Source organism: Callithrix jacchus, chromosome 5, assembly GCF_049354715.1.
Source record: "Callithrix jacchus isolate 240 chromosome 5, calJac240_pri, whole genome shotgun sequence".
NCBI classification, from domain to species: Eukaryota; Metazoa; Chordata; class Mammalia; order Primates; family Cebidae; genus Callithrix; species Callithrix jacchus.
This window is the reverse complement of record NC_133506.1, coordinates 121,152,752-121,177,755: the sequence shown is the minus strand read 5'-3', so window position 1 is coordinate 121,177,755 and position 25,004 is coordinate 121,152,752. Positions and strand designations below refer to the sequence as shown.

Genomic DNA, 25,004 nt, shown 5'->3' with positions numbered 1-25,004 from the left:
GTGATCCTCCTACCTCAGCTTCCCAAGTAGCTGGGATTATAGGTGCATGCCACCATGCCCAGCTAAGTTTTTTATTTTCGTATAGATGAGGTTTTGCCATGTTGCCCAGCCTGATCTCAAACTCCTGGGCTCAAACTATCCACCCACCTCAGTCCCCCAAAGTACTGGGATTACAGGGGTGAGCTACCATTTTAATATGACGACCCCCCCCCCAAATTTTTTTTTTTTTTAGATGGAGTTTTGCTCGTTGCCCAGGCTGGAGTGCAATGGCATGATCTCAGCTCATAGCAATCTCCACCTCCCAGGTTCAAGTGATTCTCCTGCCTCAGCTTCCTGAGTGGCTGGGATTACAGGCATGTGCCACCATGCCTGGCTACTTTTGTATTTTTAGTAGAGATGGGGTTTCTCCATGTTGGTCAGGTTGGTCTCGAACTCCCGACCTCAGGTGATCCACCCACCTTGGCCTCCCAAAGTGCTGAGATTACATGCATTAGCCGCTGCATCCAGACCTAATAATGTTCTTAATAAACAGTTGGGGGAAAATAGTCCAACATTATATTTAAATATGTACTCAAACCTAAAAAGCAATGAAAGAAAAACTGTGCATATATTATCTGTGTAAGCTAAACATACATACATTTCAGGCATTGGCAGTATCTTTGTAATACACGTACAGGGTATCAGAGTGACTCCTATGAGAAGGGCAATGCCCTTTTGACTTATATAAATGCTGGTATGTTTTCAAAGCACGGTGTATGTATGTATGTGTGTATGTGTGTGTGTGTGTGTGTGTGTGTGTGTGTGTATATATATATATATATTTTTTTTTTTTTAAGAGACAAGGTCTTGCTATGTTGCCCAGGCTGGAGTGCAGTGGCTATTCACAGGTGCGATCCTACTACTGATCAGCATAGGAGTTTTGACCTGCTCTGTTTCCGACCTGGGCCGGTCCACCCTTCCTTAAGCAACCTGGTGGTCCCCCACTCCTGGAAGGTCACCATATGCCAAACTTAGTGTGGACACCCAATTGGCATAGGGCACTATAGCCCAGAACTTCTGGACTCAAGTGATCCTCCCACCTCAGCCTTCCGAGTAGCTGGGACTACAGGCATGCACCACTGTGCCTGGTATGTTTTGCTGTCTCACTCAGGCTGGAGTCCAGTGGGGCGATCTCAACTCACTGCAGCCTCCACCTCCTCAGTTCAAGCAATTCTCCTGTCTCAGCCTCCCGAGTAGCTGGGACTACAGGTGTGCACCACCACACCCAGCTAATTTTGTATTTTTAGTGGAGACAGGGTTTCACCATGTTGACCAGGCTGGTCTCAAAACTTCTGACTTCAGGTGGTCCACCTGCCTTGGCCTCCCAAAGCACTGGGATTACAGGTATGAGCCACCACACCTGACCAAAAATCATGGAGTAATTATATTTGTTTTTTTTTTTTTGAGATGGAGTCTCACTCTGTCGCCCAGGCTGGAGTGTAGTCACATGAGCTAAGCTCACTGCAACCTCCACCTCTCAGGTTCAAGCAATTCTCTGCCTCAGCCTCCTGAGTAGCTGGGATTACTGGCACGCACCACCACACCTGGCTAATTTTTGTATTTTTAGTAGAGATGGGGTTTCACCATCTTGGCCAGGCTGGTCTTGAACTGCTGACCTTGTGATCCACCCGCCTTGGCCTCCCAAAGTGCTGGAATTACAGGCGTGAGCCTCTCCGTGCCCGGCCAACGTGGTGTAATTGTAAAAGTATGACCTGTGGAGTGAGACCAGGGCTTGAATTTCATCACTGCCACACCACTGACTTATCAACAAACTTTAGGCAAAATATATTAACTTCTGTAATCCATAGTTTTCTCTACCTCATGACGCTGTTATAGGATGAAAATAAGACCAAGGTATGTTAAGGGCCTACCATGGTACTTGGCATATAGGAAGAAGTCAATACACATTAAAGAAAAAATAAACCTGATAAAAATTCTTTTGCTTTTACAGTACAGCTCATTTTCCACAGGCATTCCAACAGCATTCTCTACCATCTTTCCATCTATTATCCCAGTGAAGATGGTTCCTAAAGCACTTGGTTGGCTGTATAATTTTAATAGGTGGCAGAAATTTTATCAAGGTATTTTATTCCTCACCTAGGCTCATCCTGTTATGTACAGAGCCAAACTGTGTCTTTGGCAAGTCCAGATGATCTCTTTCTTTCTAGCTTTCAGTATACTGCCTCCCTGCAGCTATGCCAGACCATTTATGCTGCTTCATAAGGTCTGCCCGTCATGGAAGGGTCCATCTAGTTGATCACAACAAGACATCAGCATCATCATGTGCTACTCCCCTCGTAGTTATATGCATTTTGAGAAGACAGCAAAGAAACTAGAGTGCATACCCACCCCCCCACCCCCCGAGCACATACTTTGCTCCAATTCTAACAATACAGTTTTAGGCTCTGAAATCTAAGCAGGAAGTACTTCGCGCAGGCAAGCCTTTAATGATCTTTGAACCTGCACTCCATCAGCTAACTTTAGAGTCCTATCATGTCTGGGAGTTCCTTAAGAGCAGTCCCACAATAACTGGGGAGCTCCTTAAGAGCAAAAGCCATGTTTTATTTGTGCTATATGACCCTCTGAGTACTATGTACTGGCTCACTTGGCTTGTGTTCCCAGAGGCAGAAAGCTTGAAGACCATTTCCTGCTCAATCTTCAACAAAGTTAACAATGCCAGAATAGCTTAAGAACATACCAGCAAAAGGAAGCAGTCTGTGCCACATGGTTCTGGTTCAATCTTGATTTCTTTATTCTTGCGTTTATATACATTAGGGGTGGCATGAAAAGCTGGAAAACAAAAACTGTCTTGTTTCCAGTGGTCTATCCACTTGACAAGATGGGAAGGAACAAAATTGAATTAGGGAGCTATTTTAAGAGTTAGAATTCTATATAAACCGATACCATCAGGGTACATAAAATTTAGTCATTTCTGACATCAACACAATACTTTCAAAGCTGGGAGGTACTGAGGAAGAGATATGTTGCTGGTTAGTCTGTCCCTATCATGCAAAGCATGTTGCACTATCATTGAACATGGGAAAGTAGAACTGGCCCTTTATAAAACATTAGCTCAGAAGCCAGGAACTCTACAGGAGAAACCAGAACAAAGAGAAGGAAACGGTGGCTGGGGATGGAAGAGAGGAGAGCATTTCAAACAGAGTAGCCCCACTCACGGTGAAGGAAGCAGTCGTATTTAAAGCAGCGCCGGCAAAAAAGTGTGTGGAAGGAGTGCAGAGATTGCTCCCGCTGCACAGACTTGGCATTGGGGCCATCGATGTTGGGTGTGCACTGAGGGGGAAGTGCATTGGGGTCTGACATCTCTGTTAGCTCTCGATACCTATTTAAGAAAAGAGAGATGAGAGTTCCTCCGAGGGACTGCCTCCACCGAGGAAAATACAGACTGGGTACTGACAGTAGCCTACCTAGGTCTGCCAAGGGAGGATGGGTGTTTTTTATAGGTCTGGTTGATAAGAGAACGGTAGATAAGGAAAGCAGGTATACCACTGTAATTATGCTGGGTTGGGCAAATGTTGGAAAGTAAGGGGAGGGAAAGATTTGATAAGATGGTGCTGGTGTAACTCTCCAGAAAAATGTCAGAGTAAAAGTTCTCTGGTCAGACTCACTCAAAAGCCAGTATACAACGACCCTTAATATAGCAAGGGGGCATTTAGATGTAATTGAGTAAGCAAGAAATAATCAAGGTGTGGGCAAATCATAATGTACTTACCATAAACAAAGTTTTTTACTAACCAAAAATTAGCAGGGAATAAAGGTTTTATCCAAGCACTCGGTATATGGCCTAAGTGGGACAGCTTTCCCTACCTCTCCTTCATGTCATCTGGGACACCATTCTCAGGGAACATTGAGGCAATTGCACTGAAGATCATGTCATTGGGGAACTGTTTCTTGGAACTCTTTTTGTTGCCTGAATTGAAAATGATAAAAAGCACCTGAGTGTGATTATCAGAACATGCAAACAAAGCTGTGTGATCTTTTCTCCCTTTGTCATAGCATTTTGATTAAAGCTGCTTTGTTAACCTAACACTGATTGTTTAGAGATACATAAACATCAGTGCTATCTGGGCTTAACTGATACAGGCTATAAGTAAATGATATGGGCTACAAGTAAATAAGGAAGTTAGAGTCTACATATTAACAACAAAATCCACAGTCCCAATTAGAATCTGGATATGAGGTAGCTCACACCTGTAATCCCAGTCAATACTTTGGGAGGCCAAGGGGAGCGAATCACTTGAGGCCAGGAGTTTGAGACCAGCCTGGCCAGCATGATGAAACCCCAACTCTACTAAAAATACAAAACTTAGCTGGGCATGTTGGTGCATGCCTGTAGTCCCAGCTACTTGGAAGGCTGATACACAAGAATCTTTTGAACCAGGGAGGCAGAGGTTGCAGTGAGCCGAGATTGTGCCGCTGCACTCCACCCTGGGTGACAGACCAAGACTCTGTCTCAAAAAAATAATAAATAATAAATTTAAAAAATAAAAATAAGAATTTGGAAGTGAAAGAAGTGTTCATGGAGAGATCTGAACATAGAAGAATCTTACCATAAAGTGGATACTGAAGAACTGACTGATACTATAATTATGATATAATAAGAGAGAATACACTATGTCCCTGGACATATAGTATAATTAAATAACATAGAGTATAATTAAACTATTAAATTTTAAATTAAACATTAGTGACATGGAAAAGTGTTCATAAGAGTAAATAAAAAGGTATACAAAATTTAATATATACATATATATATTGGCATGATCCCAATTTCACATAACACATATAATTAGAAATGAATAACAATGATTATTCTATCAGTTCTTCTAGTTTATTCTTCACCTAAGTCACAGCTATCTGCAGCTATCAGTTAATGATCATTGTCTCCTTTTAAGTAAACCAACAAAAAGGACCGACAGCCTTTAATAGGCAACAAACCTTTCCATTCTTCCTTCTTCCCTATCACCATCACTTTAAAAACAGAATAAGGGAGCCCATGCTATGTACCTTCAATAGCATGTCGCTTTCTCTTTCTTGTTACTGGCAGATCTTCTTTGCTGTCATCCTGCTTTCCATCTGAGGTATCATTGTGCCCTTCCTCCTCCTCATCTGAGTACTGATTCAGGGCATCTACCAACTCCAGAAAAACAGCATCACTAATCAGGACGGATCCAGGGATCATCTCTGAAACAAAAGGATTAGAAGGATGAGCAGTGATCACTTTGCATTCCATGAGTCCTCCTAGGCAGGTTTTCTTGTACTCACTCCAGAGGCCCAGATAAGTAACAGGTGTACATTTTTATATGGGATTTCTGGAAATTACAGTCATTTGATTGGCTCCTACACATGCAAGTTCAGCTGGCTAGAGTAGGAATACAGTTATAGGCTTAATTCTTACTGAAGAACTTCACTTTCTCAGTCACAAGTCAAATCTGAATTTATGGTTCAAAATCTCACAAAGTGTCAAACAGGCTGTGTGTGGTGGCTCACGCCTATAATCCTAGCACTTTGGAAGGCTGAAGCGGGTGGATCACGAGGTCAAGAGATTGAGACCATCCTGGTCAACATGGTGAAACCCTGTCTCTACTAAAAATATTAAAAAATTAGCTGGGCATGGTGGCACGCACCTGTAGTCCCAGCTACTTGGGAAGCTGAGGCAGGAGAATTGCTTGAACCCAGGAGGTGGAGGTTGCAGTGAGCTGAGATGGTGCCATTGCACTCCAGCCTGGGTAACAAGAGTGAAACTCCATCTCAAAAAAAAAAAGTGTTACACAATCTCCAGTAGGACAAAGAAAAAAAATAAAATGAAAATTCTATTGGCTTTGCAGCTGATGAGTCAGTAATGACATCTCTAAATCAAAAGACAGAACTTTTTCCTAAAATTGTACTTTATGGAGAACTACTACAATATAGGTTTTTGAACACTAGGAGGCACTGAGGACAAATAATGTAGTTCAACAGCATCACAACAGCCCTCACAATTGTCAGAAGAGCAGGTGAGGCTGTTAGTTTACAAATTGATGGGGAGTCTCTCCTCCTTCCATTTCTTAGACATGGACAGACTTTTCTAGAATTACAACTAAATCCAAACAATTTGCTTTTAGGAAATTCAGATTATTAAAATCAACTTCTGGGAGATCCAGGAGATACCTGGATCAAAGAAGTATGACGGAGAGGCTCATTACTATTCTCAGAGAAAGAGAAATAAAGAACAAAATGGTCTTGGATGTACTTATGGAAAACTCCTAAGTTCTAAGATTAAACTTATTTATATAATAAACTTCCTCTCCAGCCACTGATTACTATATAATCCTTTCATGTCCCAACTCCATTTAAAATTTAACTAGGGTACTTTAAATAATTTTTATTTCTGTTTCTGCTGCTTGAATCAGCAATAACTAGGGTAATAAAAAACAAAAAGCAAAAAAGGAAATAACTAGGGTATTTTGGGCCAGGCTGGTGGCTCACACCTGTAATCCCAGGGCTTTGGGAGGCCAACGTGGGAAGATTGCTTGAGGCCAGGAGTTTAAGACCAGCCTGGGCAATGTGGTGAGACTCCATTTCTACAAAAAATTTGGCCAGGTGTGGTGGAGTATGCCTGTAGTCCTAGCCACCCAGGAGGCTGAAGGAGGAAAGTCACTTAAGCCTAGAAGGTCAAGTCTACAATAAGCTATGATTATGCCACTGCATTCCAGCTTGGGTGACCAAATGAGACCCTGTCTCTAAAAAACTAAAAATAAAAAAATTAACACCCAGACATGTGATGACATTGAAATATTCTTTAGTGTGTACCCCACGTGGCAGAAGATAAAAGCAAAATGGCAAGATGATCAGATGCCAAAGAAGAGGCCTGATTCTAACAAAATTTTCTCCCAGAGTTCAGCACCACTACCTTCTTCACCATGGACTTTCCCATCGTAGTTATTGATCAGCTCCTCAATAAAAGTCTCATCTTCTTCTTTCACTTCATCTCCCATGTAGGGAATATTGCACAAAACCGTCTCATCTTCTACCTGAAATCAAATCGGATGTAATTCATTCCATGAAGCCATGATGCAGCTCCTCTTTCCTATTTAGCAGAATCTTTGCTGAGCTTTGTTTGCTGCTTGAGTCTCCTAAAAAATGCCTTTATTCAAAAGTTTTCTGCATTGAACTGGCCATTTTGTTTTGCCAAAAAAATCTCAAATGGGGCCGGGAGCAGTGGCTCACAGCTGTAATCCAAGCACTTTGGGAGGCTGAGACAGGTGGATCACAAGGTCAGGAGATGGAGACCATCCTGGCGAACATGGTGAAACCTTGTCTCCACTAAAATACAAAAAATTACCCAGGTGTGATGGCATGCACCTATAGTCCCAGCTACTCAGGAGGCTGAGGCAGGGGAATCGCTTGAACCCAGGAGGCAGAGATTGCAGTGAGCCGAGATCACACCACTGCACTCCAGCCTGGCATCAGAGGAAGACTCCATCTCCAAAACAACAACAAACAAACAAACAAACAAAAATCTCAAATGGTAGGAGTAATGTCATGCTTAGAAAAAAAGATCTGTTTAGTTGATAATATTAACTACCAAATGTTTAGCTTGATAGTAACAATGATATTTTCACCAACGCCGAGAATTTGACGGTATATTTTTTGCAGTGCTTTCATGTATTATCTCATTTTATCCAGTAAACATCTTTATGAAACAGGTACAAACATCACCCAAACAACAGTGTAAAAAGTTTCTAATTGTTTTCATAAGTAGAGAGATAAATAGATAAATAAAAATGAAAGCTTCTGCCAGGCGCGGTGGCTCATGCCTGTAATCCCAGCACTTTGGGAGGCCAAGGCGGGCAGATCATGAGGTCAAGAGATTGAGATCATCCTGGCCAACATGGTGAAATCCCATCTCTACTAAAAAAAAAAATACAAAAATTAGCTGGTCATGGTGGCACCCGCCTGTAGTCCCAGCTACTCAGGAGGCTGAGGCAGGAGAACTGCTTGAACCCGGGAGGCGGAGGTTGCGGTGAACCAAGACCCTGCCACTGCACTCCAGTCTGGCGCCTGGTGACAGAGCAAGACTCTGTCTCAAAAAAAAGAAAAAGAAAAAGAAAGCGTCTAAGATTATAATCTGCAATTTAACTACAAAATAAACTGGGCAATCATAAGACCGATGGGAATCCTATAAAACAGACTAAGATTCTCCCATAATAAAAAAACAATTTGATTACAACTCATGCCAATCACACTCAATGAGCATTTAAGGTCATCTGCAGCCCAGGCTATAGATACTTTCTGGCAATAAACAATAGTAAATACTTTTGGGGGAGTGGGGTGCGCAGCAGAGAATACAGTCATTCTAAAACCCCCAAGAAGCAAGTAAAATTATTCTGAAGTTTTATCCTAAGAGATAATTCCCTTCTATAAACCTTGACCTCATTCCAACCAGTAGTACTGCTATCTGTCACCAGGCAGATGACAAGCAATGGCAGTATTTAGAGAGGACTGATTATCAAAACCACAAATAATCCTAGTAGGAGTCAGCACAAAGGTCCAAATGAAAAGACTATGTACACAACTGTTGCCTCAGTTGTTTTTGTAGCAGCCTGCATTTAGAGAATTCAGAAAGGATTACTCTGTCGATGGAGTAATCGATAGAGAGTCGACTCTGTCGACTCTGTCGACTCTCTCCATCAACAGAGCAGACAACCTGCTCAAGTCTCAAGAGTCTGATTGACAACTTGCAATATACACTGTTTAGAACAAATAACTACAATCTTGTCTGCCCTGCATGTCCAAGCTTTGTTAAGTACTTGGACAATCTTTAACCTAAGAGGAGCTCTGGTATATCAACATAAGATAACCATACAGTTTAAATAACCACCACAGTGCTTTCAATACATACCATAAAGTTCTGCTGGAGAGGGGACCAGGAATACATGATGGGAACCAATGCAACTGTGTTCAGTGACCTCATTAACATATGTTGGCTTGCAAATCCAGGGAAAATGCTCTCTATGGTACACTGAAATACAAGCAATGACATGGAGAGAGAAAGATGGGCATATAACCCAAGAGAGAAATGTAATTTCCTTCCAAAATTGGCCGGGCACAGTGGCTCACACCTGTAATCCCAGCATGCTGGGAGGCCAAGACAGGAAGATCACTTGAGGTCAGTTCAAGACCAGCCAGGCCAACATGGTAAAACCCCATCTCTACAAAAATATAATACAAAAATTAGCTGGGTGTGGTGGTGCACACCTGTAATCCCAGCTACTTGGGAGGCTGAGGCATGAGAATCACTTGAACCTGGTAGGCGGAGGTTGAGTGAGCCACTGTACTCCAGCCTGGGTGACAAAGCAAGACCCTGTCTTAAGAAAAAAAAAAAGAAAGAAAGAAATGATCCTAGTAGCCTTTAGTTCTTACAAATTAATACATTAAAATTTAAAAATTCAGATGGCATTTAAAATTATAAAAAAAACTTTAAACAAATTAATAAATTGAGGGTTTTATAACATCATCTCCTAAAAGGAATCCCTAGACTGCAAACCTGTGGAAAGCAGGAACTCTTTTTTTGAGACAGGATCTCACTCTGTCGCCCAGGCTGAGCGCAGCTGCATAATCGCAGCTCACTGTAGCCTCTGTCTCCCAGGCTCAAGCCATCCTCCCACCCTCAGCTTCCCGAGTAGCTGGGACTACAGCCATGTCTACTACATCCAGCTAATTGTTTTTCTTTTTGTAGAGACAGAGTCTCGCTATGTTGTCAACAATGGTCTCCAACTCCTGGACTCAAGCAATCATCCTGCCTCAGTGCTGAGATTACAGTTGTGAGCCACTACGCCCGGACAAAAGCAGGGACTCCTATTCACCAGTAAAGAGCCTCTAAAAGTCCTAAGAGATGAAGAAGTTTTCTGAAGACCTAAACTTTAAGACAGTGGACATCAACTTAGCTGCATAGGTGATAGGGATAGTACATGGAGAAGCAAAGTGGAATAGAAATTATAGTAACATTCTGCTTTAGGAAAGATATTTGCCCTCAATACACTATTTGCTTTTTAAATTTTTTTTTAAGAGACAGAGTCTCACCATGTCACCCAGGCTGGAGATCACAGCTCACTGCGGCCTCAAATTCCTGGGTTCAAGTGATTCTCCCACCTCAGCCTCCTGAGTAGCTGGGATTGTAGGCATGCACTACCATGCCTAGACAATATTTACTTTTTATATTTTAAAAATATTATCTATTTCCCAGGTGTCGGAGGTTACAGTAAGCTATGATCATGCCACTATACTCCAGTCTGGGTGACACAGTGAGATCTTGTCTCTAAATAATAATAATAATAATTTCTTTTCAGAAAGTTTCTTTTTTTTTTCTTTCAGAGACGGTGTTTCACTCGTCGCCCAGGCTGGAGTGCAATGGTACAATCTTGGCTCACTGCAACCTCTACCTCACGATTCAAGCAATTCTCATTCCTCAGCCTCCCTAGTAGCTAGGACTATAGACGCGCGCCACCATGCCTTGCTAATTTTTTTTGTATTATTAGTAGAGATGGGGTTTCACCATGTTGGCCAGGCTGGTCTTGAACTCCTGAAGTGATCCACACACCTCAACCTCCCAAAGTGCTGGGATTATAGCCATGAGCCACCGTGTCCGGTCAAAGTTTCTTAACTAGAACACTCCTTTATTATTTATTTGAGACAGAGTCTCACTCTTTCTCCCAGGCTGGAGTGCAGTGGTGTGATCTCACTGCAACTTCTGCTTCCTAGGTTCAAGAGATTCTCAGGCCTCAGCCTCCCAAGTAGCTGGGATTATAGGCATGCACGACCATACCTGGCGAACTTTTGTATTTTTAGGAGAAACGGTATTTCACTATGTTGGCCAGACTGGTCTCAAACTCCTAGCCTCAAGTGATCCCTCCATCTTAGCTTCCCAAAGTGCTGGGATTACAGTTGTGAGACACTGCACCTGGCCCCAAGATTACTCTTGTAGCTGCAGATTTGCTATCTTAATTATTCAAAGTTGACTAAAATAGCTTTATCTATTAACCTTATTTATTTTCTTTCCCTTTTTTTCATGCATGTTGCAGGGATTTTTTTTTTTTTTTTTTTTTTTTTTTTTTAGAGACAGGGTCTTGCTCTGTCACCCAGCCTGGAGTGTTGTGGTGCAATAATTGTTTATTTCAACTTTGAACTTCTGGGCTCAAGCAATCCTTCCGCCTCAGCCTCCCAAGTAGCTGGGACTGCATGTGCGCACCATCATGTCTGGCTAATCTTAAAAAAAATTTTTAGAGATAGGGTCTATGTTGCCCAGGCTGATCTCAAACTCCTTACCTCAAGCAATCTTCCCAACCTCAGCCTCCCAAATAGCTGGGAGTACTGGTGTAAGCCACCACACCTTGTCTTACTTATTCCATTACAAATATAGGAAAAAGCTGGGCTGGGCTCGGTGGCGCATGCCTGTAATCCCAGCACTTTGGGAGGCCAAGGCAGGTGGATCACCTGAGGTTAGGAGTTTGAGACCAGCCTGGCCAACATGGTGAAACCCTGCCTCTATAAAAAAAAATAAGAAGAAAATAAGAAAAAAATATATACATATAGGAAAAAGCATTAAGCCCAAGGAATAGAGGAAGACTGAGCTTAAACTTCCAAAAGTACCTTTTTGAGAAAAGGGTGTCCACTCACAGGCTTCATCGACTGAACAGGTTGGACACGAAGCTTCTTCCATTCTTCATTGAGGATCTGGGTTTTTTCTTGAACCTTGGCAAAATTTGCCACATACAAAGCCTAGTAAAGTCATGAAAAAGATTAAGATATATTGTGATTTAATTAACTGATTAAATTTTTTTGAGATAAGAGTCTTGCTCTGTCACCCAGGCTGGAGAGTATTAGCAGCTGACCACAACCTCTGCCTCCCAGGTTCAAGTGATTCTCCTGCCTCAGCCTCCCAAGTAGCTGGGATTATAGGCACATGCCACCACACCCGGCTAATTTTTGTATTTTTGGTAGAGACAGGGTTTCACCATGTTGGCCAGGCTAGTTTCAAACTGCTAGCCTCAAGTGATCTGCCTGCCTCAGCCTCCCAAAATATTGGGATTACAGGCATTAGCCACTGTGCCTGGCCTTTTTTTATTTTGAGATGGAGTCCTGCTCTGTCACCCAGGCTGGACATCATCTCGGCTCACTGCAATCTCCACCTCCTGGATTCAAGCAATTCTCCTGGGATTACAGGTTTGTGACACAAGGGCTGGCTAATTTTTGTATTTTTAGTAGAGACAGGTTTTGCCATGTTGGCCAGGCTGGTGTCAAACTCCTGACCTCAGGTGATCTACCTGCCTCAGCCTCCCAAAGTGCTGGGATTACAAGTGTGAACCACTGTGCCCAGCCCTGTTAAGATTTCAAAACAAAAGTTAAAAGAAAATTCCAACCCCTTTACATTGGATCAGTATATTGAAATACATAAACTTTCACTCGGGAATTATTTTTTTACCTTTGCACCCATATTTGCCTGAAGTCGTTTAAGTTGTCGAAGTCGCATGTATTCAGATTTCACTTTTCTTTTCCAGTAAGTGATACATTTGGAGGTTGGGGGATTTGGTATTTCCATCTTGCTGTAATCTAAAAGAGATAGAGATGAGAAATGACATTTTATTGCCTGGGAATGAAGCACTCCTCAAATAAATAAAAAATGGTCAATTGTGCTTTCATTCTCATTAGATTCACTCATAAAAATATAAATTTAAAGAACGCAAATGTGAGTTCAACAGAAAGTTTCAGTTTAAAAATAAAAGCTAGGCATTATGGCTCACACCTGTAATCCCAACACTTTAGGAGGCTGAGGTGGGAGCACTACTTGAGCCCAGGTGTTTGGGCCCAGCTTGGGCAACATGGTGAACCCTGTCTCTACAGAAAATACAAAAATTAGTCAGGTGTGTTGGCAAGCGCCTGCAGTCCCAGCTACTAAGAAGCTGATGTGGGAGGATTGCTTGAGCCCAGGAGGTCAGGGCTACAGTGAGCCATGACCATGCCACTGTACTCCAGCTGGGGTGGCAGAGTGAGACCTTGTCTCAAAAAACAAAACAAAAAACAACAACAAGGCCAGGCACTGTGGATCACACCTGTAATCCCAGCACTTTGGGAGGCCGAGGTGGGTGGATCACGAGGTAGGGAGTTCAAGACCAGCCTGGCCAAGATGCTGAAACCCTGTCAAAAATTAGCTGGGTGTGGTGGTGTGCACCTGAGTGCAGAGGTGGGATCTCGGCCCACTGCAACTGAGCAAGACTCTGTCTCAAAAAACAAAACAAAACCCCAGAACAACAACAATAAAATTTCACATTAGCAATTTCTGGTCCAATTGTCAAAAAGCTTAGCCTCTGTCCTCCTGTGGTAACTTGTTTTTAATTTAGCACTCAAGAAGTTCTCCCACAGGTACTAGGAACTTGGATTACTTCAAGAAATGGAACTTTTCTCTCTTTTTTTTTTTTTTTTTTTTTTTTTTTTGAGACAGAGTCTTGCTCTGTCGCCAGGCTGAGTGCAGTGGCACAATCTCAGTTCACTGCAACCTCCGCCTCCTGGGTTCAAGCAATTCTCCTGCCTCAGCCTCCCGAGTAGCTGGGATTACAGGTGCATGCCACCACACCCAGCTAATTTTTGTATTTTTAGTAGAGACAGGGTTTCAGCATGATGGCCAGGATGGTCTTGATCTCTTGACCTCGTGATCCGCCCGCCTCGGCCTCCCAAAGTGTTGGGATTACAGGTGTGAGCCACTGCACCTGGCCAGAACTCTCCTCTTTACTTTGAGTAAGAGGAGTGTTCGGCAAGAACCAATTTGCATCCAAGGGTTTCATGGAAAGACCCCACCCATGTTACAAAATCATACTGCCAAATTGTCTAAATCTACCACATGCCTAGCAATAAAAGTAGGATATGACAGCAGCTTAATTTTATCTCCAAGTCAGCAGCAAGACATATGAAAATCGGTAACAATGTAAATCCCCCTTTCTTGGTATTTGAATTAAGGCTCAACGTTTTAAAGCAGTATGTACTGTAATATACTTTACCTACCTCATAGAACATAAGGGGAAGTATTGGGTTTTGTAGTGTGCCTCTGTTCTTCAGGAGAATGGCAAGACACAACAGCAGAAAAGGTGTCCAGCTTTTCAAAAGAGAATAGACAGTGGTTCCATCAAGTTGGCGGGGCAAGTTAGACCCTGACACCCTCAGTAGGATTTTCCCTCAAAACTAGGAAAACTTCAAGGTCTCTCCTACACTATTTTTGCATGTCTAAGTTAGGTCTCAATAATACTTGATGCCATTTGGGAAGAGGCCTTTACTTTACTAAATTCTATTTTCCCATGATGCTTTCTTTCTTTCTTTTTTTTTTTTTTGAGACAGAGACTCGCTCTGTTGCCCAATCTGGAGTGCAGTGGCATGATCTCGGCTTACTGCGACCTCTGCCTCCTGGGTTCAAGCAATTCTCCTGCCTCAGCCTCCCAAGTAGCTGGGATTACAGGCACGCACCAGAATACTCAGCCAATTTCTTTTGTATTTGTGGTAGAGACAGGGTTTCCCATTTTGGCCAGGCTGGTCTCAAACTCCTGATCTCAAGTGATCCACCCGCCTCGGTCTCCCAAAGTGCTGGGATTACAGGTGTTACAGGTGTGTGCCATGGCATCCAGCCCATAATTCTTTTCTGAAACAATTTCTAGTCAGCCAACAGGCCTAACAATTATTTTAGAGAAAGAACTAACACTAAACACATGTAAAAATTCATTAAAATCCACAGGAGGATGCTTTTACTCTATAACTACCTGGGTGTCTTAGATAACTAGTTCTCTTTACTCCACTTAACATTAAAAAATTTTAAAAACATTACAAGGAGCTGGCCAGGCGTGGTGGCTCACTCCTGTAATCCCAGCAGTTTGGGAGGCAGAGGTCAGGAGTTCAAGATCAGCCTGGTCAACATGGTGAGCCTGGTCAACATGATGAAACCCTGTCTCTACTGAAAATACAAAAAAAAAAAAAAAATTATCCCAGCATAGTGGTGTGCACCTGTACAATCCCAGCTCCTCAGAAGGTTGAAGCAGGGGAATTGCTTGAACCCAGGAGACAGAGGTTGCAGTGAGCCGAGATCATGCCATTGCACTCCAGTCTGGGCGACAAGAGTAAGACTCTGCCTCAAAGAAAACAAAACAAAACATTGCTAGGAGCTACAAAGAGCCAAAATGTGAAACAGAAACTAAAGTTTCACACCCTATTTTAAAATTTTTCCTACAATTTTTTTTTTTTTTTTGGCTGAGGTGAGAGGATCGCTTAAGCCCAGAAGATTGAGGCTGCAGTGAGCCATGATCGCACCACTGCATCCAGATCCTGTCTCAAAAACAAAAGGAAAAGAAAATAAAAAGAACTGATCAGGCAATGTGTAGTGGTTCATGCCTGCAATTCCAATACAATGGGAGGCCAAGGTGGGAGGGCTGCTAAGAGGCTAGGAGTTTGAGATCAGACTGGCCAATACAGTGAAACCCTATCTCTATATTTTAAAGTTTGTTGTCATTGTTGTTGTTACCATTTTTTAAAGGAAAAGAGGCTGGGTACAGTGGCTCACATCTATAATCTCAGCACTTTGGGAGGCCAAGGTGAGATGATAGCTTGAGCTCAGGAGTTTGATACAAGCCTGGGTAACAGTGGGACCACATCTCTACTTAAACTCAAAAACATCATCTGGGCCTGGTGGTATGTACCTATATTTCTACCTACTCAAGAGGCTGAGGCAGGAGGATCACTTGAGCCCAGGAGATCAAGGCTGCAGTGAGCTACTGAGATCTCACTACTTCACTCCAGCCTGGGCAACAGAGTGACACCCTGTCTCAAAAAAAAGGAAAAGAAAATGAAATGATCAGGTCAGGTACAGCGGCTCATGCCTATAACTCCAACACTTTGGAACTCTGAGACTAAACTGGGCAATAAAGTGAGACACCATCTCTACAATAAATAAATAAGGCTGGGCATGGTGGCTCACACCTGTAATCCAGCACTTTGGGAGGCCAAGGCGGGTGGATCACCTGAGGTTGGGAGTTTGAGACCAACCTGACCAACATGGAGAAACCCTGTCTCTACTGAAAATACAAAATTAGCCAGCTGTGGTGGCACATGCCTGTAAATCCCGTTACTTGGAAGGCTGGGGCAGGAGAATTGCTTGAATCTGGGAGGCAGAGTCAAAAATACGTATATTTTTTAAATTAAAGAGCTATAGCTGAAATGTGATCTCCTATAGTCTATCAAGAGATGACAGTAAACATATCATAATAATCCAATGATTAATGGCACCATTTCTAGTTTTACTCAACTGTTTTATTTGGCCAGAGGAATACACACATATACACGAAAATGCCATTAAGTTTTAACCAATCACAATGTAAAGTAAGCCACACTTCCTCCTTCTACAGTTAAAGTGATATTTGACTCTCATTTGTCCATGAGCCAATATTTATCTTACTTGGCTTTTCTATGGATCTTCAATGTCTCTAAAAGTTTATTTGGCAGTTGGTCAGTCCCCACAGAGTGCACAGAAAGATGAGAATACTATTTGAAACAGACAGATATGATTAAAATAAACACCTGAAACACAGCCATAAGATGAGTTTTCACAGCAGCTGGACCCTAACCAACAATTATCATTTCAAAGTTTTTTAAAAAGTTAACAAATAAAAATCTCAGCATTCTCTAGAACAGGCAGATTTGGAGAGATGAATTCATTCATGTTGGGCAAAGCGAGTGGCACACAGAGAAATACTTTAGATATAATACTTTAGAAATCTACTAGCTCTATTACTTAGTTACTTACACATGTAAAACAGCACTTACATTCCACTTAGGTACTTAATACTTACGACCTTTTCATCATGTTCATTTACACATTGAAGATAAACTCCAAAACATATGCTGTTTTGATCAAGAAATTTAAAAATAATTATTTACATAATCAAGTCCTATAGCTCAATAAAATAAACCACCAATAAAAAGTGAGCAGAAATTTGGACAGATATTTCACCAGAAATGATAACAGGAATGGCAAATGAGCACACAGAAAGTTGTTCCATATCATTAGTCATTGGGAAAATGCAGATGAAAATTACAATGAGGGCCGGGTGCAGTGGCTCACCCCTTTAATCCCAGCACTTTGGGAGTCTGAGATGGGCTGATCATGAGGTCAGGAGTTCAAGACCAGCCTGGTCAACATGGTGAAACCCCATCTCTACTAAAAATACAAAAATTAGCCAGGCCTAGTGGTGCAGGCCTGTAATCCCAGCTACTCAGGAGGCTGGGGCAGGAGAATCACTTGAACTCGGGAGGCGGAGGTTACAGTGAGCCGAGATTGCACCACTGTACTCCAGCCTGGGTGACAGAGTGAGACTCTGTCTCATAAAAAAAAAAAAAAAAAAAAAAAAAAAAAAAATCTGCAGGCAATTCCACCTGTTGTTTTTTTTTTTTTAATTTTTAAAATTTTTTATTTTTTTTAACTCAAGTGACTTAAGAATAAATATAATAATATAATCAATAGTGGTTCATTAACGGTAACAAATGTTACACGTATAGTAATGTAAGATGTTATTAATAGGGGAAACTGGATGTGGATTTATAGGAACTCCCTATACTAGGTTTACAATTTTTAAAATAAATTTAAAACCTAGGGCAGGCATGGGTGGCTGAAGCCTAAAATCCCAACACTTTGGGAGGCCAAGGCAGGTAGATCTCTTGGACCCAGTTGTTTGAGACCAGCCTGGGCAACACGGTGAGACCCCCATCTCTACAAAAAATACAAAACTAAGTTGGGCGTGGTGGTGCATGCCTCCAGTCCCAGCTACTTGGGAGGCTAATGTGAGAAGACAAATTGAGCCTGCACCGTCAAGGCTGCAGGAGTGAGCTGTGACTGCACCACTGCACTCCAGCCTGGGTGACAGAGTGAGGCCCTGTTTCAAACAAACCAAAAACAAACAATTCTAAAAAATAGTTCATTTTTAAAAAAGATTGGCCGGGTGCAGTGGGTGGCTCAAGCCTGTAATCTCAGCACTTTGGGAGGCTGAGGCAGGTGGATCACAAGGTCAAGAGATCAAGACCATCCTGGTCAACATGGTGAAACCCCGTCTCTACTAAAAATACAAAAAATTAGCTGGGCATGGTGACGTGTGCCTGTAATTCCAGCTACTCAGGAGGCTGAGGCAGGAGAATTGCCTGAACCCAGGAGGCGGAGGTTGCGGTGAGCTGAGATCACGCCATTGCACTCCAGCCTGGGTAACGGGAGTGAAACTCCGTCTCAAAAAAAAATAATAAATAAATAAATAAATAAAAATAAAAAGATTAATCATTGGAAACAACGTCCACTTTATTTACATGTCACATCTCTACAGAAAAAGAAAGCTATAAAAATGTGGAAATCTTTTCCCCAGAAAACTGGATCTCAATTTGCTTCAAAGGTTAAAACTAGAATGTAATCTGTCACTAGGTAGAAATGGGAAAACATTACTGAAATTGTATGGCAATAAAAAATTTAAGAAACAATGTTCTTAAACTTAGAGAGGCTGAGATCAGAATACCAAAAGTCCCAAACTATTAAATTATTTCATCTACATAGGTGTCCCTTTGCAGAAATAGCTTCTTTATCTTAGGGGCAAATTCAGTGTCTTTGCTACTTTCTCTTGAATAATAATTTTATTAACCAGCAAGGTTAAATAAGGCTTTGGAGGTAGATGGCACTATAGATTTTTTATTTTTATTTATTTATTTTTTTGAGACAGGGTCTCACTCTGTCACCCAGGCTGAAGTCCAAAGGCACAGTCCTGGCTCACTGCAACATCTGCCTCCCAAGCGTAACATCTTCCAACCTCAGATTCCTGAGTAGCTGGGACTACAGGTATGTGCTGCCAGGCACAACTAATTTTTGTGGTTTTTGTTTGTTTGTTGTTATTGTTGTTGTTTTATAGAAACAGGGTTTCACCAGGGTGCCCAGGCTGGTTTTGAACTCCTGGACTACCCACCTCAGCTTCCAAATGTGCTGGGATTACAGGTGTGAGCCACTATGCTCGACCTATAGATTTTTTTTTTTTTTTTTTTTTAAAGACAGAGTTTCACTCTCTTTGACCAGGGTGGAGTGCATAGACATGATCTTGGCTCACTGCAAACTTTGCCTCCTGGGTTCAAATGATTCTCCTGCCTCAGCCTCTCGAGTAGCTGGGATTACAAGCGTGTGCCACCATGCTTGGCTAATTTTGTATTTTTAGTAGAGATAGGGTTTCACCATGTTGGCCAGGCTGGTCTCGAACTCCTGACCTCAGGTGACCCACCCACCTTGGCATCCCAAAGTGCTGGGATTACAGGTGTGAGCCACTGTGCCCGGCCTAGATTTTTAAATATTCCATCCTATTCGTTTTTTGATTCCTAGTATAATTGAAACCTGAATGATAGGGATGAACCTATAACTGGAAAAGAGCTCTAGCAACACACAATTGAGTCATTCTGGTGATAATCAATATCAGCAACATTCCAGTTAAAATCAACTCTGTGACTAGGTACACAGCCTGCTAGATCTCTCAGTTAGGATCTATTAAGCATACCTCTAATTTAGACCCTCCAATCTCTCTAAGATATTTTCATCTGTTATTAATTTGAGCTTCTGGGCACTATACACACAGAAAGAACCTTCCTAACAGGAACCTGTGCTCTGAATTCTAATTTAAAATAAAATTATAACATTAGTATTTCCTAGTGTTCTTTAATTAAGAGAATCAGATCATATGCACTGGAGGTAATGATAACAAAAACCTAAACAAGATTAATTTTTAAGAGACTCAAAGGAAAATGCTGGCTCATAGGATTTACAATGCTGGTTTAATTTTATTTTTATTTATTTATTTTTTTTGAGAAAGGATCTTGCTCTGCTGACCAGGCTGGAGTGCAATGGGGTGATCATAGCTTACTACAGCCTCAACCTCCCAGCCTCAAGAGATCCTCTGGTCCCAGCCTCCCTAGTAGCTGGGACTACAGGCACATGCCACCATGCCTGGCTAATTTTTTAAAATTTTTAGTGGAGACAAGATCTTGCTATGTTTCCCAGGCTGGACTTGAATTCCTGATGTGACGCAATCCCCTTGCCTCAGCCTCCCAAAGCATTGAGATTACAGATGTAAGCCACCATGTCCAGCCAGAATGCTGACTCAGAAGAGTAAAAACAATCTCCTGACAGGCCAGAGCCCTATCTTGACTGGCTCTGTACTATGTCAGCCCAAAGTTTAATCCTGTCACTAGGTGGTACTGTATTTAATGACTGCTCATATCATCCAATAAAAACAGATTTTTTAGTCTATTTTGAATCAAATTATTAGGGTAGGTGAGTTAGAGAATAAAACACACCAAAGGAACTGAACTCCAACTACCCATTAAGTAACTCATGACTTTCAGGTGTAGTGTACTCAAGTCCCAACTGATGATTGACTGACTAAAGAGGTAGGAAAGAATCCAATGTGTACACAGTTTGGACATAAAACAAACAAACAAAAAAAGCTAGGGACTTTCCAGAATGGAGAAGCACAATTCTTCTTTTTTTAACTTTTAACCCTCCCACTCAATCCCAACCTATCTGATATAGTTATCTTCACTTTTCTCTACACGTTCTTTTCCCTTTTCTCTTTAGTTTATCCTATGTAGAAACGGAATTAGTGTGTTTTTAGTGTTGCTACCTCAAATCTTTTCTGGGAAGCTACTAGTGAACAGAGTAGAAACAGTGAACAAAGTTGGGTGTAGTGGCTCACGCCTGTAATCCAAGTACTTTGAAGGCCAAGGCGGGCAAATCACCTGAGGTTGGGAGTTCAAGAGCAGCCTGACCAACACGGTGAAACCCCATCTTAAAAAAAAAAAAAGAAATAAATAGTGGACAAAGTAGAAACTTTTTTTTTTGAGACAGAGTCTCGCTTTGTCGCCCAGGCTAGACAATCTTGGCTCACTGCAACCTCCACCACCTCCCAGGTTAAAGGGATTCTTGTTCCTCAGCCTCCCAAGTAGCTGGGATGACAGGGGTGTGCCACCACGCCTGGCTAATTTTTTTGTATTTTTGATAGAAATGGGGTTTCATCATGTTGGCCAGGCTGGTCCTGAACTCCTGACTTCAAGTGATCCATCCCTTGGCCTCCTCCCAAAGTGTTAGGATTACAGGCTTGAGCCACAGCACAGGGGCCCAAAGTGGAAACTTTTTAAACTTAATCCAAGACTAGAAAAAGATACACTTAATAACATGAATTGTTACATGGCTTTTTGTTTTTGTTTTTTTGAGACATTTTCTCATTCTGTTGCCAGGCTGGAGTGCAGTGGCATGATCTCAGCTCACTGCAATCTCCGCCTCTGGGGTTCAAGCAATTCTCCTACCTCGGCCTCCCAAGTAGCTGGTACTACAGATGCACACCACCACACCCAGATAATTTTTGTATTTTTAGTAGAGACAGGGTTTCACCTTGTTGGCCAGGATGGTTTTGATCTCCTGACCTCGTGATCTGCCTGCCTCGGCCTCCCAAACTTCTGGGATTATAGCACCTGGCCAACATGTTCATATTAAGAGCAAATCAAAGGGCAGGAACTATTACCTAAAGGAGCAAGGAAGCCAGGTTTCAGATCATAAGAATTAAAAATAGGTCAGGCGCAGTGGTTAACACCAGTAATCCCAGCACTTTGGGAGGCCAAGACAGGTGGATCATGTGGTCAGGAATTTGAGACCAGCCTGGCCAACATACTGAAACCTCATCTCTACTAAAAATACAAAAATGAGCCAGGCATGGTGACACATGCCTGTAGTCCCAGCTACTCAGGAGGCTGAGGCAGGAAGATCACTTGAACCCAGGAGGCGGAGGCTGTGGTGAGTCGAGACCATGCCACTGCACTCCAGCCTGGGCAATAAAGCAAGACTCTGCCTCAAAAAAAAAATTAAAAATAGACAAAATATGTATATTTTTTTGAGACGGAGTTTCGCTCTTGTTACCCAGGCTGGAATGCAATGGCGCGATCTCGGCTCACCGCAACCTCCGCCTCCTGGGTTCAGGCAATTCTCCTGCCTCAGCCTCCTGAGTAGCCGGGATTACAGCATGTGCCACCATGCCCAGCTAATTTTTTGTATTTTTAGTAGAGATGGGGTTTCACCATGTTGACCAGGATGGTCTTGATCTCTTGACCTCGTGATCCACCCGCCCCGGCCTCCCATACTGCTGGGATTACAGGCGTGAACCACCGCGCCCAGCCATGAAAAAATATTTTTAATCAGTTTTTTATTGTTTTGTTTTTGAGACAGGGTCTTGCTCTGTTGCCCAGGCTGGAATGCAGTGGCTTGATCTTGGCTCACTGCAACCTCTGCCTCCTGGGCTTAAGCAATATTCCCAACTCAGCCTTCTGAGTAGCTAGGACTACAGGCCCACACCACCACGCCCAGCTAATTTTTTAATGTTTTTGTAGAGTCAGAGTTATGCCATGCTGGCCAGGCTGGTCTTGAACTCCTGAACTCAAGTGATCCTCCCACCTTGGCCTCCCAAAGTACTGGGATTACAGGTGTGAGCCACAGTGCCCAGCCTTAAATTGGTTGTTTAAAGGCATAATTCAAAGGCAAATATATAAGAAACAAGCCTGACTACATTTTTCTCACCTTTCCCTTCTCCCAAATGTCTTCTTGGGAGTAAAATTTCATTTTTAGTTCCAGCCTGCTTATTCTAGTGCTGTTTCAAAGAGCACAAATGTAACCATCATAATGAAGAAGTCATTTACACTTTAAGGAGTTTTAAGCTGGGCCTTAGCATCAAGTTCCACAATTGCCATACAAGTACTCTGCCAATTACTGATAATACTAGCATCCAAATCACCTGACTCCCAGTGCCAGAAATTTCCCCACTATTTATTCCACTACTATATGTTGAGCACCTACTATTATACTTAATAGTAGTACCTACTATGTGTTAGGCAACTGTTTTAGGTGTTTGGGGTACATCAGTGAATAAAACATACATCCCTGCCTTTGGAGTTGATTCATTATGTTTGTGATATACAACACTAAGCATAAACCTTGACAATAATAACATTATTACAGTTTTATAGATGGTCCTTTCTGCTTTTATCTGTGTGTTTTTAAGTACTTCTCTCTCCCCCACCCCAACCTTTTTTTTTTTTTTTGAGACAGAGTCTTGCTCTGTCGCCCAGGCTGGAGTGCAGTGGTGCAATCTTGGCTCACTGCAACCTCCACCTCCCCAGTTCAAGCAATTTCATGCCTCAACCCTCTGAGTATCTGGGATTACAGGTGCCCACCACCACACCCAGTTAATTTTTGTATTTTTTGTGGAGATGAGTTTCGCCATGTTGTCCAGACTGGTCTCGAACTCCTGACCTCAAGTGATCCGCCTGCCTTGGCCTCCCAAAGTGCTGGGATTACAGGCCTGAGCCACCACGCCTGGCCTCTTTTTTTCTTCAAGGCAGCATCTCACTCTGTTGCCCAGGCTAGTGTGCAGTGGCGCAATCTAAGCTCATTGCAACCTCCACCTCCCAGGTTCAAGTGCTTCTTATGCCTCAGCCCTCCCAAGTAGCTGGGACTACAGGCGTGTGCCACTACATTTGGTTAATTTTTGTATTTTTAGTAGAGATGGAGTTTTGCCACGTTGCCCAGGCTGGTCTCAAACTCCTGGCCTCAAGTGATCTGTCTACCTCCGCCTCCCAAAGTGCTGGGATTACAGGCCTAAACCACTGCTCCCGACTTTTTTTTTTTTTCTTGAGACAGAGTCTCACAAGTTGTCATCCAGCCTGGAGTGCAGTGGCAGGATCAGAGCTCATTGCAACCTTGACCTCCCAGGCTCAAGCAATCCTTCTGCTTCAGCCTCCCAGGTAGCTGGGACTATAGAAGCAGACCACCACTGCTGGCTATTTTTTTTTAGAAATGACGTCTCACTATTGTTGCCCGGGCGGGTCCCAAACTGCTGGGCTCAAGCTATTCTGCCTCAACCTCCTGAATGCTGGGATTACATATGTGAGCCACCGGACCCAGCCTAAAGTCCTTATCTCCTAACATACACACTCTCTCCTATGTAAGTAATCTCTTTTATTGAAGGCATTATCTGGGGATTCCAGGGCTTAAAATAGACAAGCTTTCACAGAAACCTCTAATAGAGTTAGCAACTTCTGAGGCTGGAAACCTCTTTCCGTATCAGTTTCCTAAACTTAAAATGCACTGGGTGTGGGAATTTTTCTTTCCAACGGCAGCATGGCAGCAAACATGGAGAAAGAGACTCACGTTTTCTACGCCATCCTTGCACACAGCTAATTGCTAGTCTATCTGAGCTCTTTGCCGTCCTTCTCCCCCTGCCAAGCCTCAGGTTCCTACCGAGCTGGGCTACACCATTTACAACCCTATTTTCACCGTACATATGCCTCCACATTCCACGGGGGGCACTAATATCCTTCCGCATCCCTTACCTTCCCTGCTCAACAAACAATTCCTCAGTAGTCACTTTTCATTGAAATAAAAGTTTGCCCCACATTTCCTAACAGGCCTGTCCCAAATACAACACCTTGTCTTTGCCTCAAGGCACTTTTATTTATATCCTTTGAACCTCGGGAGAATGGTGGGGGATGAGCGATCACTGGGTGAGACCAAAAGTCTGGAGTGAAGGAGATTCTTGCTCAGGGCCAGGACGCACGTGAGGAGGCGCTCCCTGCACTAGCAAGACCCTGAGTCGGTACTCCTTTACACTTTGTGCCTTGGGAGCCTTACTCACCTCGCCCTAGTCCTGGCCCTGTTTTTACTACTACCCCTTCCTCAACATCCCCGAAAGCCATCCCAAGCTCAGTTCCGGTCTCTAGCCCTCACCGAGCACAGCTCCAGGTCCCCAGAGTCCACCTTATTAAAGGCCCCCGCAGGTGCCACCGCCCACCCTCGCCCTTTGGGCGCTGGGTCTCCCGCC

The 25,004-nt window shown here is 42.8% G+C and overlaps 1 protein-coding gene across 11 annotated transcripts in view; it reads right to left on the bottom strand.

The window, feature by feature from the left end:
* EZH1 (enhancer of zeste 1 polycomb repressive complex 2 subunit) overlaps positions 1 to 25,004 on the bottom strand; it is a 40,187-nt gene that overhangs the window by 14,872 nt on the left and 311 nt on the right. For 4 of the 11 annotated variants that reach the window (XR_013535945.1, XM_035301522.3, XM_002747999.6 and 1 more), the window contains exons 2-10: positions 14,095 to 14,185; positions 12,521 to 12,648; positions 11,689 to 11,817; positions 8,942 to 9,061; positions 6,950 to 7,070; positions 5,065 to 5,241; positions 3,865 to 3,967; positions 3,216 to 3,379; positions 2,738 to 2,829 (exon numbers count right to left, since the gene is read on the bottom strand). Coding sequence is in view for 9 of the 11 variants with exons in the window: in XM_035301522.3 (XP_035157413.1) it covers positions 2,738 to 2,829; positions 3,216 to 3,379; positions 3,865 to 3,967; positions 5,065 to 5,241; positions 6,950 to 7,070; positions 8,942 to 9,061; positions 11,689 to 11,817; positions 12,521 to 12,637 (1,023 nt within the window). In the remaining 2 variants the exon portion in view is untranslated. Of the gene's footprint in view, positions 1 to 2,737; positions 2,830 to 3,215; positions 3,380 to 3,864; positions 3,968 to 5,064; positions 5,242 to 6,949; positions 7,071 to 8,941; positions 9,062 to 11,688; positions 11,818 to 12,520; positions 12,649 to 14,094; positions 14,186 to 16,525; positions 16,612 to 25,004 lie in introns of all 11 variants that reach the window. The other 7 variants (XR_013535944.1, XM_035301520.3, XM_035301524.3 and 4 more) reach the window with 4 other exon arrangements.